The 13,910-nt window shown below is 45.2% G+C and overlaps 1 protein-coding gene across 1 annotated transcript in view; it reads left to right on the top strand.

The window, feature by feature from the left end:
* The first annotated feature begins 13,132 nt into the window (after nucleotides 1-13,132).
* The window catches only part of LOC137334357 (uncharacterized), a 42,275-nt gene continuing 41,497 nt past the window's right edge, over nucleotides 13,133-13,910 (top strand). The window contains exon 1 of the mRNA XM_067999065.1: nucleotides 13,133-13,136. Coding sequence (XP_067855166.1) covers nucleotides 13,133-13,136 — 4 coding nt within the window. The remainder of the gene's footprint in view (nucleotides 13,137-13,910) is intronic.

Below are 13,910 nucleotides of genomic sequence, written 5' to 3'. Positions count from 1 at the left end.
TCCCCCACCATCAACATCCTGGGGGTCACCATTGACCAGAAACTGAACTGGACCAGCCATATAAATACTGTGGCTACGAGAGCAGGTCAGAGGCTGGGTATTCTGCGGCGAGTGACTCACCTGACTCCCCAAAGCCTTTCCACCATCTACAAGGCACAAGTCAGGAGTGTGATGGAATACTCTCCACTTGCCTGGATGAGTGCAGCTCCAACAACACTCAAGAAGCTCGACACCATCCAAGATAAAGCAGCCCGCTTGATTGGCACCCCATCCACCACCCTAAACATTCTCTCCCTTCACCACCGGCGCACTGTGGCTGCAGTGTGTACCATCCACAGGATGCACTGCAGCAACTCGCCAAGGCTTCTTCGACAGCACCTCCCAAACCCGCGACCTCTACCACCTAGAAGGACAAGAGCAGCAGGCACATGGGAACAACACCACCTGCACGTTCCCCTCCAAGTCACACACCATCCCGACTTGGAAATATATCGCCGTTCCTTCATTGTCGCTGGGTCAAAATCCTGGAACTCCCTTCCTAACAGCACTGTGGGAGAACCGTCACCACACGGACTGCAGCGGTTCAAGAAGGCGGCTCACCACCACCTTCTCGAGGGCAATTAGGGATGGGCAATAAATGCTGGCCTCGCCAGCGACGCCCACATCCCGTGAACGAATAATTAAAAAAAAATGAGGTCAGCACAAAGACTCCTTTCAGAATATATGATAGATGTTGACAAATTACAAAACAAAAAGGAAGTGCATCCCATCTTGCTCGACCCATAGACTGAAATCTGATTGGCTGATGGGCTGTAACGTGTGAAAATAGTTCTCACTATTAATTGGTAAACTCCCAATTGGGGCAAATAAAGAACAGAACATGGCCCCTCAATACCACAACCCTCTTGGCATCTTCACAAACTGTGGGTCAAAAGTTTAGTCCTGTCACTGTCGCTTCACTTTTTTCCATTTTTAAGTTTTATTTTTTACTTCTTTCAGTAAAAGTTCCTTTTATGTTTAAGTTGGAGTCCCAAAAGAGTAGGGTTCAAATGGAAATCTGAGACTGGGGACCCCTGCTCTCCCCCATTTACCTGCACCCCACCGCCCCTCCCCACCACCCACAAGCCATTATTCCACCTCCAGAGCAATTTGGGAGTGAAGCAGACACTTGATGGCACCTCTCAGGACCCACAAAAATGCAGCTTTCTGTTGCTGTGGAGGCCACAGTAGTGTCCTGTTTTATATCAAAGCGGTACACCATAGAGCTACAAGTCTGTCCTTGACAGTGCTCCTCAGGCCATCCTGCCCCATATGCCACACCCTGTCCTGGGCCATAACAAAAGGCCTGCAGCTGTCCTGATTCCAGCCCTCTGCCAGTTTGACTCCCGAGCGGACAGGAAGTGCCCCAGTCCCAGCTCAGTGCATCCCTGTAGTCAGGAACTCACGGCACCAGTCATTAACCTGCATCCAACCATCCCACAATACCTCATTTTAAAACTTTTCTTTAAAATTCAAAGACCAAGATGAAGGGCCAAGGCTCCAAGTGTAGGGGACCACAGAGGTTGAAAAGGGTAGGAGATAAGGTGAAGTAAATTTAAAAAGTAATGATTAGGTAATGTCAAGGTTAAAGATTGTAGGCTGAACAGAAGACTAAAAGAAGTGAGGTGTTCCACAGCTTTTAGGTCTTGGAAAGATAGAGTCTTTAAAAAAAATTGTTCTCAGTTGTGGACAATTTTTTTTTTATTCGTTCATGGGATGTGGGCGTCGCTGGCAAGGCCAGCATTTATTGCCCATCCCCAATTGCCCTTGAGAAGGTGGTGGTGAGCCGCCGACTTGAACTGCTGCAGTCCGTGTGGTGAAGGTTCTCCTACAGTGCTGTTAGGAAGGGAGTTCCAGGATTTTGATCCAGTGACGATGAAGGAACGGTGATATATTTCCGACTCGGGATGGTGTGTGACTTGGAGGGGAATGTGCAGGTGGCGGTGTTCCCATGTGCCTGCTGCTCTTGGCCTTCTAGGTGATAGTGGTCGCGGGTTTGGGAGGTGCTGTCGAAGAAGCCTTGGCGAGTTGCTGCAATGCATCCTGTGGATGGTACACACTGCAGCCACAGTACGCCGGTGGTGAAGGGAGTGAATGTTTAGGGTGGTGGATGGGGTGCCAATCAAGTGGGCTCCTTTGTCCTGGATGATGTCGAGCTTCTTGAGTGTTGTTGGAGCTGCACTCATCCAGGCAAGTGGAGAGTATTCCATCACACTCCTGACTTGTGCCTTGTAGATGGTGGAAAGGCTTTGGGGAGTCAGGAGGTGAGTCACTTGCCGTGGAATACCCAGCCTCTGACCTGCTCTTGTAGCCACAGTATTTTATATGGCTGGTCCAGTTAAGTTTCTGGTCAATGGTGACCCCCAGGATGTTGATGGTGGGGGATTCGGTGATGGTAATGCCGTTGAATGTCAAGGGGAAGTGGTTAGACTCTCTCTTGTTGGAGATGGTCGTTGCCTGGCACATGTTTGGCGCGAATGTTACTTGCCACTTATCAGCCCAAGCCTGGATGTTGCTGCATGCAGGCACGGACTGCTTCATTATCTGAGGGGTTGCGAATGGAACTGAACACTGTGCAATCATCAGTGAACATCCCCATTTTTGACCTTATGATGGAGGGAAGGTCATTGATGAAGCAGCTGAAGGTGGTTGGGCCTAGGACACTGCCCTGAGGAACTCCTGCAGCAATGTCCTGGGGCTGAGATGATCGGCCTCCAACAACCACTGCCATCTTCCTTTGTGCTAGTTATGACTCCAGCCACTGGAGAGTTTTCCCTCTGATTCCCATTGACTTCAATTTTACTAGGGCTCCTTGGTGCCACACTCGGTCAAATGCTGCCTTGATGTCAAGGGCAGTCACTCTCACCTCACCTCTGGAATTCAGCTCTTTGGTCCATGTTTGGACCAAGGCTGTAATGTGGTCTGGAGCCGAGTGGTTCTGGCGGAACCCAAACTGAGCATCAGTGAGCAGGTTGGCAGGCCATGTTTATTGGCCCTAGTTGCCCTGAGAACATGACGATGGGCCTTCTCCTTGAACCACTGCAGTCCTGGTGGTGATGGTGCTCCCGCAATGGTGTTCGCTAGGGAATTCTAAGATACTGACCCAGCAAAAATGATGGAATAGTAAAATAGGCCCAGTTAGGATGGTGTGGGATGGGGAGGGGAACTCTGAGTTGATGGAGTTCCCACAACATTGTTGCTCTTGTCCTTCTCAGTGATAGCGGTCACAGGGCCATCGAATTAACTGATGAATTGCTGCAGTGTTTCTTGTAGATCATACATACTGCAGCCAAGTGCGCCACTGACTGAGGGGTGGGGATTGAATTCCAGTGGTGGCTAGAGTAGGAGATGGTGCAATGAGTCTTGGTTTCATTGTAGGATGTAAGAGGGGCTTGTATGATGGTAGTTTAGTAGTAATTGGAAAAAACCCAAATCGTGCATTGTGTTATATATCCAGAACAGTAAAATACAAATGTATAGAGATTGTGGAGGGATTTTATAATGCGCTGGAGCACTGCGTTCCAATTCTGATCACCAGGTCAAAATAATAATGGGGAAGATTTTAGTTGCTCCTGATGCAAAGCTTTGTCTGACAAGAATGCGCGTCGGGAATTCAGGCCCAGTGGTCAGTATGTCCCGCACAATATTTTAAAAGATGACAAATCATGCAGGGTGTGCTGACCTCAGCACCAGGATTCCCAATACGGGCTCCCATTGCACACAGGAGCATGAAACCATGAAATGTACACCCGTACACAAATACCGGAGAGGGTATAGAGGAGAACAACATGACTGATTGCATCACTAACAGGGGCAAGCTGTAAGGAAAGATTTATAGAAGAACAAGTTCTACAATGTAAGGAGAAGTTGAATAACTGGGGAACTCATTGAGGTATGTAAAATATTAAATGCTACAGATGGGGGAGGGGTGGAATCCAGGACATTATTTCAAAGTGAATCAGGAAAGCACAGTCAGATGACAGATGAATGAAAAGTAAATTTAAAACAGATACTGAAAGGACTTCTTCATTCTTTACCAATTAACTGGCCATTTACCTCATGACTGTTTTAGGGATGGCGCAGGTGTAGAAAGATCATGTGTTTGCCTACATAACAGTAGTTACTACACTGCAAAGTAAGTCACTGTATGATATACATGATAAGGTAATATATAAATGCAAGTTTTTATTTTACTGCTTGTTCAAAGAGTGATAAGCGTTTGTAATAATGTAGTGAGGTGAGATTTGATTGGACTTACTGCCTTTTCTCATCCTTGGCTTTTCAAGAAAAGAGGAGACTTTGAGGTAATCTAGTTGAAGTTTTCAAGATTATGAAGGAACAGACAAATTGCTCACTATGGTGAAGGTGACTCAAGTTAAATAATGAGGAAGTCAGGTGGAATTGTGTCAATTGAAGGGCAGTAATAGTGGAATATGTTACCAGGGAAGGACATTGAAGCAGACATTGCAAATGGGCTCAAGAGACAATTAGATGTGTTTCTGGAGAGATACAGGATTGCGGGATATGGTGAGAAGTGAGTAGGTTATATGTTGTTAAAAGTTACACTTGTGGATGAATTTATCAACAATCTAACAGTAAACGCCAACAGTAATTGAGTGTTAGGATTTATTTACTTATAGTGCAAATCCCCTCCCCCTCAACAATAGAATATTCCCAAATCATAACGCAGGTTCTCTTCCGAGGCTTGGGGTCCAATGTGATTCCTATTGAAAACTGTTGTGACGCCTCCCCAAACAACAATAGACTCTGTCATTGTCCTAAGGAGTGAACTTGATCATCGTGAGTAATCACCTTTTTGTATATTCCATCTCTGTATACGTTGAAACATCCACTTGTAGCTGATACCTTCTGTATTAGGTAGGTCCAGGTGTCATTTCAAAGTACAACTGAGCACAGCTGCCTGACCAAAAACTGCAAATAACCAAACAATTAAATAAAAAGAGGAACAGAGTTAGCTCAGTGGACCAGTGTTATTACCCCCCTCCCCCATCTCTCAATAAAGCACTCGCTTTAAAGATCAAGGTCTAGAAATTCGGGTGGGCCCGCGTTCTTTTAATGTGGGATCGGGAGGAGCGCTCCTGGCTCCACATTCAGGTAAGTATATTTTTAAAACTTAACCTTGTTGATTGAGGCCTAACAAGCAGTCCCTTTAAGGACCGCCTATTAGACTGCATGTATGCTTGGTTATAATTGAAAATACCATTTAGGAACAGGAGTAGGTCATTTAGCCCCTCGAGCCTGTTTCACCATTCATTGAGATCATGGCTAATCTGTGACCTAACTCCATATACCTGTCTGAGCCCCATATCCCTTAATATCTTTTGGTTAACAAAAATCTATCAATCTTAGATTTAAAATCAACAATTAAGTTAACATCAACTGCCATTTGTGGAAGAGTTCCAAATGTCTATCACCCTTTGTGTGTAGAAATGTTTCCTAACTTCACTCCTGAAAGTCCTGGCTCTAATTTTTAGGCTATGTCCCCTCGTCTTAGACTCCCCAACCAGTAGAAATAGGGTAGATAGAGAGAAACTATCAGTTCCCCTTAATATCTTGAAAACTTCAATCAAATCACCCCTCAATCTTTTAAATTCCAGGGACTACAACCCCAGTTTGTGTAATCTCTCTTCGTAATTTAACCCTTGGAGTCCAGGTATCAGTCTAGTAAATCTATGCTGCAATCCCTCCAAGGTGCAGTGCTCAGAATTGAACACAGAACTCCAGGTGCAGTCTAACCAGGACTTTGTATAGCTGTAGCATAACTTCTACCGCTTTTATTCTAGTCCTCTAGATATAAAGGCCAGCATTCCATTAGCCTTTTTGATTATTTTCTGTACCTGTCCATGACATTTTAACGATCTATGTACATGGACTCCTAAGTATGTTTGGACCTTCACTGTTTCGAGCTTTTCACCATTTAGAAAGTACTCTGACCTATCCTTTTTTAGGTCCAAAATGGATGACCTCACACTTGCCTACATTGAAATCCATTTGCCACAGTTTTGCCCATTCACTTAATCTATTAAAATATCTCTGTTATTTTATACTTCCATCTACACTGCTTACAATGCTGCCTATCTTTGTGTCATCGGCAAACTTGGATATGTGGCTCTCTATCCTGTCATCTAAGTCGTTCACAAATACAGTGAATAGTTGAGGCCCCAACACAGATCCCTGTGGGACACCACTAGTTACATCCTGCCCATTATCCCTACTCTCTGGGAGGAGAGTCTAAGCTTGATGTGCACCATCCTGCATGCTCTTCCTTCTCCTCACATCTCCAATGTGATGCAATCAAGTCATACTGTTTACCACTCTAACTCATCATTTTCAGGCCCTCGAAACTATGACATTTCTTTCCTTCCTCCTACACACTTCAGGTTTTTAAAGCTCAGGCTTTACATCTCTCTCAGTCAGCCATGGGACTGTGACCTGCAAAACATGAACACCAAAAAGCACCTTTTCCCCAGCTCCATCAAGACATTACATCATTAAAGAAAATGAAATTGCTTTCAGTGATATTTATAATGAATGTTCAAATGAAATTCCTCTGCACTATTCAAATACATTTGTTAACCCATTCAATAAGTTACAAACTCTTTATAGAGAGTTAAGAGTTGTTGAGTGGAAACAAAAGCCATGATTTTAGCATGGCAAGAGGAACTCAGCGGGTGGGTAAATAGTTGCATGGGAAACCTGGAAATAATCTGAGCGCGTTGGATTGAGTGATCGCAACTCAATTGAAGGCACTTAATTTTACTTCCGGGTTTTGCGTCTCCAAGCTGTGCAGTGGGCGTACTGTGCACCCACGTGACGTGATGCGAACTCCACTATTTAAAGGGCCAATGCAAAAATGGATTTTGAAGGAGGAAGGAGGAAACGTTGAGATGGAAGAGCATAGAGCAAAGGCAGCATCCAGGTTCATCAACACAACCCTTGAGGTTCTACTGGCTGGTGTGCAAAGCAGGAAGGAGGTGCTGTACCCAGCTGATAGGAGGAAGAAAGCTGCTTCTGCCACCAGAAAGCGTGACTGGAGGAGGCAGAAGAGGTGAGCAGCAGGAGCATGGTGTCCAGGTCTTGGATGCAGTGTAAGAAGTGTTTTCATTCCTTCTGAGGGTGCTCCGTCACAGCACATACAGCCATGCACCAGCGCAGATAATCGCACTTCAGTGGGCCATGTTAGACACTTAGTTGTGTTGTCACCTGGTGATTCACCACTCACAAGTGTGTACGAGCAGACACTGGTGGCAGGGACAGCTGTGGAGAGTCCGCATCGGGGGACGCGCTCCTCTCCAAGCTCTGCTCAGCTGGACACATGCTGAACCCCGGGGGCCATTGTTGAGAATAATAGAGGTACAGCTGCACCTCTGTGAGGTACTGGGAAAACGTGCCATGCACACACTCTACAATAGCGGAGAAGATGGAGGAGTCCAACTCCATTGCTAATGGATTGTTGGTGCAGGTAAGTGTGAGAGTGGCAGCCTCCATTGAACTTCAGGCACAGATCTCAACTGAGTCCATGCAAGCCATGACAACGGCTGTGCATACTCTGGATGCCAACATGTCTGACGCCTTAAACAGACTTATCCGTGGCCTTATAACGTGTCACTTCTGTCCAGCAGAGTGGTGGGAGTGATGTTGCGCTGGCCCAGGAGAGGGATGATGGCAAAAGGGGACATGGAAGTGAGGACTCCACTCAAAGTCTCCCACATCTCACCCGTTGTCCCCTCCTCAACCAGTACCCTCAATGCTGCCTCCTCTCCCGATGGCCTAGTCTGCCCCTGCACAGGTGCAGGTGGAGCAATCTTTGACGGGGCCCTCACGGGCTCCAGAGGTCGTAGGCCAAAAGCATCTCAGAAATCAGGGCAGGTATCTGAGCAACCTGCCACTACCTCTGCTGAAGCCACAGGGGATGTACCATGTAGAAGCGGTAGAAAGAGCAAAGCTATGCAATTGTAGTTCACCAAGAGTGTGTGACGAGATGTCGTGTTGTTCATTTATGTATTTTGTTTGTAATAGCACATTGAATTTAATCATTATCACCACTGCCACGTTTTGGCCATTATTGTGTCCCGTGTGTGAATTCGCCCTTTTGTTTGCTCCATCATGAATGCCCAGCTGCAATACCTCACCTTTATTGAGATGTGTCAATCACCGGTTTAAAGGGCTAAATGAGCTGCGGCTGCAACTCCTTTCTGTTTCAATGGCGTGTTTCAGAAGCCATTGGAGACACGTTCAAGAGAAGTTAAATCTGTTTCTGTTTCAGAATACACAAAGTTAAGTGCCTCAAGAGTTTTAAGTACCCTTTAACTATCGGCCTGCTGGCTTTAAGTGGGGACGAGACTTCTGGGTTTCTCTTGCATGCGCGCATCCTAACGCTCCTGGGTTAAACCTGGAAGTAGGCGCATTGGAGCCGGGATGTGGTCCCGCTCCAAAAAGGAACTATTTTTACTGCCCACCAACCCCCCCCAACCCATCCGCTCTTGGGGTTTAAAATTACTCCCAAAGTCTTTGACATTCAAATAATGCACAGAGGAATTTCATATGAACTTGATTGAATTTTTTGAGGAGCTAACAAGGAGGGTCGATGAGGATAGTGCGTTTGATGTAGTCTACATGGATTTTAGCAAGGCTTTTGACAAGTCCCACATGGCAGACTGGTCAAAAAAGTAAATGCTCATGGGATCCAAAGGAAAGTGGCAAATTGGATCCAAAATTGGCTCGGTGGCAGGAAGCAAAGGGTAATGGTCGATGGGTGTTTTTGTGACTGGAAGGCTGTTTCCAGTGGGGTTCCACAGGGCTCAGTACTAGGCCCCTTGCTTTTTGTGGTATATATTAATAATATAGGCTTAAATGTAGGGGGCGTGATTAAGAAGATTGCAGAAGGTACAAAAATTGTCCATGTGGTTGATTGTGAGGAGGAAAGCTGTAGACTGCAGGAAGATATCAATGGACTGGTCAGGTGGGCAGAAAAGTGGCAAATGGAATTCAATCCGGAGAAGTGTGAGGTAATTCTTTTGGGGAGGTCAAACAAGGTAAGGGACCACACAATAACTGGGAGGATACTGAGAGATGTAGAAGAAGAGAGGGACCTTGGAATGCATGTCCACAGATCCCTGATGGTAGCAGGACAGGTAGATAAGGTGGTTAAGAAAGCATATGGGATACTTTCCTTTATTAGCCAAGGCATAGAATATAAGAGCAGGGAGGTTATGCTAGAACTGTATAAAACTCTAGTTAGGCCCCAGCTTGAGTACTGTGTACAGTTCTGCTCACCACATTACAGGAAAGATATGATTGCACTAGAGAGGGTACAGAGAAAATTTAAAAGGATGTTGCCAGGACTGGAGAATTTTAGTTATGAGGAAAGATTGGATAGGCTGGGGTTGTTTTCTTTGGAACAGAGGAGGCTGAGGGGTGATTTAATTGAGGTGTATAAAATTGAGGGGCCTAGATAGAGTGGACAGGAAGGACCTATTTCCCTTAGCAGAGAGGTCAATAACCAGGGGGCATAGATTTAAAGTAATTAGTTGAAGGATTAGAGGGGAGCTGAGGAAAAATGCTTTCACCCAGAGCGTGGTGGGGGTCTGGAACTCACTACCTGAAAGGGTGGTAGAGGCAGAAACCCTCATCACATTTAAAAAGTACTTGGATATGCACTTGAAATGCCATAACCTACAAGGCTACGGACCAAGTGCTGGAGAGTGGGATTAAGCTGCGTAGCTCCATTTCGACCGGCACAGACATGATAGGCCGAATGGCCTCCTTCTGTGCCAGAAATTTTCTATGAATGTAGTAATTATAAATGTTGGTGAGAACAATTTCACCTTAATGACACAAAATGCTGCAAATGCATAGAAGATCAATCAGTAGAATGAGGAAGAAAGGTTAATGTTTGGGTGTGAGTCTGACTAGGCCTGGTTCCATCACTATTGGAGCCCATGTCAGTTCCTCCACCCCTCCCAAATTAATAATCAATCTCAGTATAAAAATGTAGTCAATTGTTTTTTGTTTCTTATAATATCATTTACACTATCAGTGTTTAAAAATCAATGGGAGTGTGAGTACTGCGACCAGTTCCGATCACTGAGCAACAAGGGAGACAGGCAAGCGCTGGAGGCAGTGAACGAAAGAGCCAGGAGCCTGATTCCTAGTATAAAAGATTTGTTAGAAGGAAATATTGGAGAACCTTGGGCTTTTCAGCCTGTAAAAGAGGCACCTGAGAGGTGATCTTATAGAATTATATGATAGGTAAGAGTATTAATAACTTAAATCCAGAATATTACATTAAATTGCAAGAGGAGGCCAAAGCATCTATCTGAGGAGCAGTACAGGAGAAAGCTGCACTTCTCCAGGCAGTCTGTCACAGACCTCTGCAACCTCCTGCAATAGGGCCTGCTGCCTGCTGGACCAGGGAGGCGTGCTTTGCCAGTGGCTCTCAAAGTCACCACAGCCCTCTTTTTCACCACTGAATCCTTTCAGGCTGCTACAGAGGACATCAGTCGTATATGACAGTCTGCGGTACACAGCTGTATTAAGCAGCTCACTGACACCCTGTTCTCCAGGCTGAAGCAGTACATGTCCTTGCCCATTGACCTCAATAGTCAACAGGTCAGAACTCAAGGATTTGCTGCAGTGGCTACCTTCCCTCGCGTGCAGGGCGTCATTAACTGTACACAGGGCAATGGAAGACCAGCCAGCAACATATGTAAATAGAAATGGATTCCACTTCATCAATGTCCAGCTCGTGGCCGATCACAGGAAGACCCATGCAGGTCTGTGCAAGGTACCCAGAGAGCTGCCACAATGCACGATGAGACAGTCTACCATCCCCCAATATTTGACCTTGTGAGGAACGTGAAAGAATGGCTGCTGGGGGAAAAGGGATGCCCCCAACAGACGTGGCTAATGACAGCCCTGTGCAACCGTACCGCATCCCAGCAACACAGACATAACCAAGGCCAGAGGACCATTAGGATCATTATAGAACATACCATAGGGATGCTGAAGCAGAGGTTCAGGTGTCTCGACTGATCGGGGGGTTCCCTACAATATGCCACAAATAGAGTCTCCCACATCACTGTGGTATGCTGCATAACCTTACATTACAGAGAGACCTGCATTTGGAGGCGTTATAGCAGCAGTAGGAGTCCTTATCGGAGGATCAAGAACAGGGGGAAGGAGAGGAACTGCTTGTGTGATGCCAGCAGTTTTCTTCTCATGGCTGGGCACATGAAGTCCTCATCTCTGTCGTCCTCAGCAGAGCTGGGAGAGCGCCTTGCCCTCTGGTGAGCTCTCTCCTGGGCTGTTACTGCCATCAGTACCTGCTGCTGCCTACTGGTGCTGCGCCAACATGTGCAGATCTGTCAAACACACTATCTACCCCACGCAGAGTGCCAATGACTGAGTTGATACCTGGGAGGATTGGAATGCGTGACGGTGCATCCTCAGGAGGATTATCTTTCATTTAGGTGTCGTCTTGTGCAGGAGCCTCCTGCTGCCGAGAAGGACCTAGAAGAAAGAGAAAAGGGACAAGAAGTAGAATGGCAGATAGAAGCTGGACATTTGCAGGCTACAGTCTTGCAGTTCCTTGCAAGTTTTTCTGTTTCACTGTGAACTGTTTTTTTGTTTGTTCTCACAGCACTTTACCACAATTGTGAAGTATTTTAGTATCATTCAATTTATTTACAGTAAACTCTGCAGGATGTCAGCAAACCACAGGTAAAGTTTAAACTTAATTTGCTGCCAAACATGGATATTAGGAGCTACTTAGTTACCTCCCCCAACTCAGCCACCTGAAACTAGTCTGAGCCAGAGTGTGTTCGTATTCTGTCTGACAAGTCACAACATTCTTTTCCTCTCACAAAATGAGTCTTGTTAAGCACTAATAAAAAGGGACATTCTTGCTATTGCATCAAGTAAGTCAAGATCTCTAACAACTAACAATGTGAATTTAAAGGAAGCAAATATTAATTCAGCTAACAATCTCATCTACAAGAAAGATCCCTCCGACCTGGCCAGCAGCCCAGTCTCTGCATAGGCCATCTACACTAACTAGAAGGGAGTGACAGTCTATTACACCAGCTAAATAAATCCTTTGACTATCAACACTGTCTTGAGGGAAAAAAGAGAAATAACTTATAGAACTCTCTATTCTTCAGATAGTGCCATGGGATCTTTACGACTACTAGACCCTCTGGAACAGGCAGATGGAACCTAGATTAACCTCTAATCCAAAAGACGGTACCTCTGAAAATGCAACACTTCCTCAGTACTGCACGGAAAGATCACCCTAGGTTATGTGCTCAGTTCCTGGAATGAAGCTTGTACCCCAGATCTTCTGACTTAGAAATGAGAGCGCTACCAACGGACACAAGCTGACACGTGGTTGTCTTTTCAGCTTGTCCAGATAATCAGTTTATTGTCTAAATTATCAAGAAACTTCAATTATCCTGGGTACACAGTCTCAAGGAGCTCAGCCAAATTAGGGCTCAAACCAAACAAGCTAGATTCTCCGATTGGATCTAACTAAAGGGAACAGTGAAGTGGCCACCTCGGACTTCCCTTAAATAAGTATGTTGATGGGGAAAGGTGGGTTGAAGAAAAATGAAAACCTTAGGTCGAGCCAAGGCATGGATTATAAAGATAGTCTGGAACTGGAGTTTAGCACTGTTAGAATAATTATGTTAGTGGGGAGGGATATATGCATAAGTGTTAAATAGGTTTGCATATATGATCATTCAATTGACCAAATATGTGTTTGGCTGACTATCCAAGTCTTTATATATGTGGAGCAGGAATTTATAGTATTTAGTCTATATTTTAAGATAACAATTACACTCAAGAAGCCTTTAGTTACCTTCAGTTTTTGGACAGAACCATTATTGCTGCAGCAATATTCCAAACCACACAATTTTTATACTATCTAACTGCTAGACACTAGGGGCAGTTCATAACTGTGACTAACAGTTATAACAGAACAAAAATATCTGCAGGATCAAGAACAAGATGGTTGGTGGCAGTTTCCCCAAGGAGAATGGCACGATGCAAAGCATTGTGGAACTATTGCAATATGGGTATAGCCACTCTCCAAATTTATTAAAACATTACTTTTTTCTTTGGCAGTGCTGTGCAGATTTCAAATTAGATTTTTTCTTAAGTTGTAAAATCAATAAACATATCATTATTTTGTCAAGAAATGTTATTTCAGGTGATGATTTGATGAACACAAGATTTCTATAGCTGACTGATGCAGAGTGGGACCGTGTCCTTACCGGTGTTGCAGGTTTTAAGCCAAGGAAAATGGTGCTTGTGTTATAGGTCTACACCATGCTTGAATAGAGCCTCTGTCTGGACCCATTTCATACTACCTACAATTATAATGACAGACCAACTAGATGCACTCCATTACTTCCTGAATGTAATTAGAGAACAATGACAAAGCCAAAGGACGCAGTTCAGTCCTAGCTACTGCTCAGCATTTGGTGCAGTCAGAGCAAAGATACATATAGAGCAGTCACCTCAACACCACCCCCCTCCGCCTCCATCCCCCTCCGCCTCCCCCCCCGCCATCCACCCAGCCCATTGCTAACTGTTCTTGAACCAGCCTACATGGAAATCAACATGGTTACCCCCATCATATACCAATTGCATCAGCATGCACACCATATCTGATAGGAAATGGGGTTTTGGGTGAGTTAGAACACTCCTTTCGAACAAGTGAGCCAGAGTAATATGCAGCTCTCGAACCGCATGGATAAAAGTCTCCTACCTAGGATAAATTTTAGAGGAACCATAAGAAGTAGCACAGATCAAAGAGTCAGAGGAATGATGATTTTCTTCACTCTGCC

The sequence above is a fragment of the Heptranchias perlo genome, chromosome 17 (genome assembly GCF_035084215.1).
Source record: "Heptranchias perlo isolate sHepPer1 chromosome 17, sHepPer1.hap1, whole genome shotgun sequence".
Taxonomy (NCBI): domain Eukaryota; kingdom Metazoa; phylum Chordata; class Chondrichthyes; order Hexanchiformes; family Hexanchidae; genus Heptranchias; species Heptranchias perlo.
Note: the sequence above shows the minus strand (reverse complement) of the source record. Positions and strands in the feature narration are given on the sequence as shown.